This window comes from Chaetura pelagica, unplaced genomic scaffold, assembly GCF_000747805.2.
Source record: "Chaetura pelagica isolate M959 unplaced genomic scaffold, ChaPel_1.0 scaffold107, whole genome shotgun sequence".
NCBI lineage: Eukaryota > Metazoa > Chordata > Aves > Apodiformes > Apodidae > Chaetura > Chaetura pelagica.
The window spans coordinates 3,516,144-3,518,466 of record NW_009953979.1 but is presented as its reverse complement, the minus strand read 5'-3'; the positions used below and the strand labels follow the sequence as shown (position 1 = coordinate 3,518,466).

Below are 2,323 nucleotides of genomic sequence, written 5' to 3'. Positions count from 1 at the left end.
CCAGGGGAGCTGCCTTCCAAAAAAATCCCTGCAACCATTTTCATCTCGAATTTAAAACTTGCCAGGTCGCAGGCAGTTTTTATTTGGGGAGATATAATTTGATCTCTTTTTTACCATAAACTGAGCATTTTTAATTTACAACCAAGCGCTGCTTCCACATTCAAGGCATAATTAGACCCACGCTAATAAATCCCCTGGTTTTGGTGGTGTGGGAGGTAACGTTGTGAATCAGCACCCAAATCAAGACCTGGCCATGGAAAAGGGCCTCGGCTCCTTTCTTCCTCCTTAGTGACCACTAACATTTTCTGGACTGGCTCAACACATCTTCCCAGTGCTATTTAAGAGTTCAAATAAAAACCACTTCTGGCCACCATAAGACTGGGCTGCTGCTCAACGCACAGCTTGAAACCCCAAAATCACTGTGCCCCATCTCTGGCACCTTAAAAGCTGCTGGGTATTTCTCCAACTGCAACTCTTTGGTTGCATTATTTTGGTTTTAAGTTATTTTTATGATTAAGAGCCCTTTGGAGACCACAGCAAAAAGGTGGCATTTTTTTCCCCAAGAAAGAGATGGCACGGGAGTCAAATACAAATGCGTATGTGTCCTTGTTGATAATGTTTAATTACGTTGATTATTCTACTGACCCTGCTTTTTTCCTAGACTTTCTACCTTCTCGTGGCTTCCCAAAAAAACATTGCCTAGTGGGTCAAAATTTTATCCATACAGATAATCTGTTGCCCGCTTTATACTGCCCAAAGAAAAGCAAAAGGCGTTAGCAAGACCGAGTCTTCACCTATGCCCAACTTTCCTTTCTTTAATGTCTTAAAATAACTCTAAAGACCAAGCAAACCTTGCTAGATGTGACGGTAAAATTCCCCTCCAAAATTCAGGCTAGAGAATGCAACCTTAAAATGTATCTCCAGACTAATTTGAGTAATTTTCTTTGTTAAGCCCGACCCCGAAGCCGACCAAAATACCTTCCTGAAGAGAATGCAGGGAAGAAAAAAGGGATTATGAAATCACCATGTAAAAATGTGCCCAGAATTTCTCTTTCCTTTTCTCCTTCTTTCACCTTATAAAATAAGAAAGTGATTTTTAAAACTATTTGGACCAATTTCTGGTCATAGGACCCCAGGGTGCCTAATGAAATTAAAAGCTCCGAGATCAGGATCAGCACAAGGCATCAGGGCTGAGATTTTTTGGGATAGTGAGATCCTGAAATACAGGTCTGGGTCGTTTAGATGTGTCAGTGAGTCCCCCAGAAAAGTGGGATAATAAATAGAAATGTGATTCTTTTTCTTCTTCTCCGTGGCCTCTCCTCCATCAGCGCCAAATTTCCCTTCACTTTCCCTTTTCCTAATAAACTCATCTCTCAGAAAATAATAATTAAAAAAAAAAAAGACATAACATAAAACAGCTCAAAGGAAATATCTGGAATTCATGAGCCAAACTTCCATTTCCCCATCTTCCAACAAATTTTCCACATTTTACACCCAAAGCAATGTGGGGAAGAACGTTGTGGTCCTGCACACCCATGGTCATCTCCATCGCAGCCCCTAAATCCCGACGGAGCTATTTGCAGAGCCAAGCAGGCCTTTACATGGGAGTTCAGTACCTCATTTCTTGCCTCTCCAGGCCTACCCTAAACTATATATATATATATATGTGGTTGGGTTTTTTTAATTGTGGGCCTTGAGGGTAAATTTGAAATGGTGGTTTTACAGAGAAATCACACGTGCAGGCAAGCAACCCCAGCACCACGGGGACCCCTTTGGTGTTTTGCAGCGACATCTCAAATACGCCCAATTTCTCCCTCCTCACCCTACCCAAAGAGGGGTGTTTCCCCCCAGAATTTAAGGGGAGAAAACTCCTCTCTCTCTCCCATCCCAAGCCTGGCTGTGCTCACCTATGTTGGCGTGCCGGGCGGTCGCGGGCGTCCCTCGGCTCTGCAGGTTGTGCAGCATGGGGCTGTCGAAGGGTGAAGAAGTCCAAGTGGTGGCCATTTCAGGACTCATGTAAGCCGGGTAAGGGCTGGAGTAGGAGCTGCCGAACCCCCGGCTGTACTGCTCCCTCCCGTTAGCAGAAAGGTTCAAGGAGCTGCTATAAGCCGCTGCAGCTTCCCGGGAAGAGGTAGCAGGGATGGGGGTGCTGGTGGAGAAGGAGAACCGAGGTGACACAGGGGGGTGAGAAGATCCGGGGTTGTAAGCGGCGCTTTCGGCTCCAGGTTGAGTCCAGATGGAGTGGCTGGAGACTGGGCTGCCTTGCTGGGAAGAGCCGCTGCTCTGGAGGTAAGGCAGGCTGGGGAGCATGGAGGTGACCCTC

At 45.9% G+C, this 2,323-nt stretch overlaps 1 protein-coding gene across 1 annotated transcript in view; it reads right to left on the bottom strand.

The window, feature by feature from the left end:
* The window catches only part of GATA4 (GATA binding protein 4), a 31,728-nt gene that overhangs the window by 25,337 nt on the left and 4,068 nt on the right, over window positions 1-2,323 (bottom strand). The window contains exon 2 of the mRNA XM_010002239.1: window positions 1,908-2,320. Coding sequence (XP_010000541.1) covers window positions 1,908-2,320 — 413 coding nt within the window. The remainder of the gene's footprint in view (window positions 1-1,907; window positions 2,321-2,323) is intronic.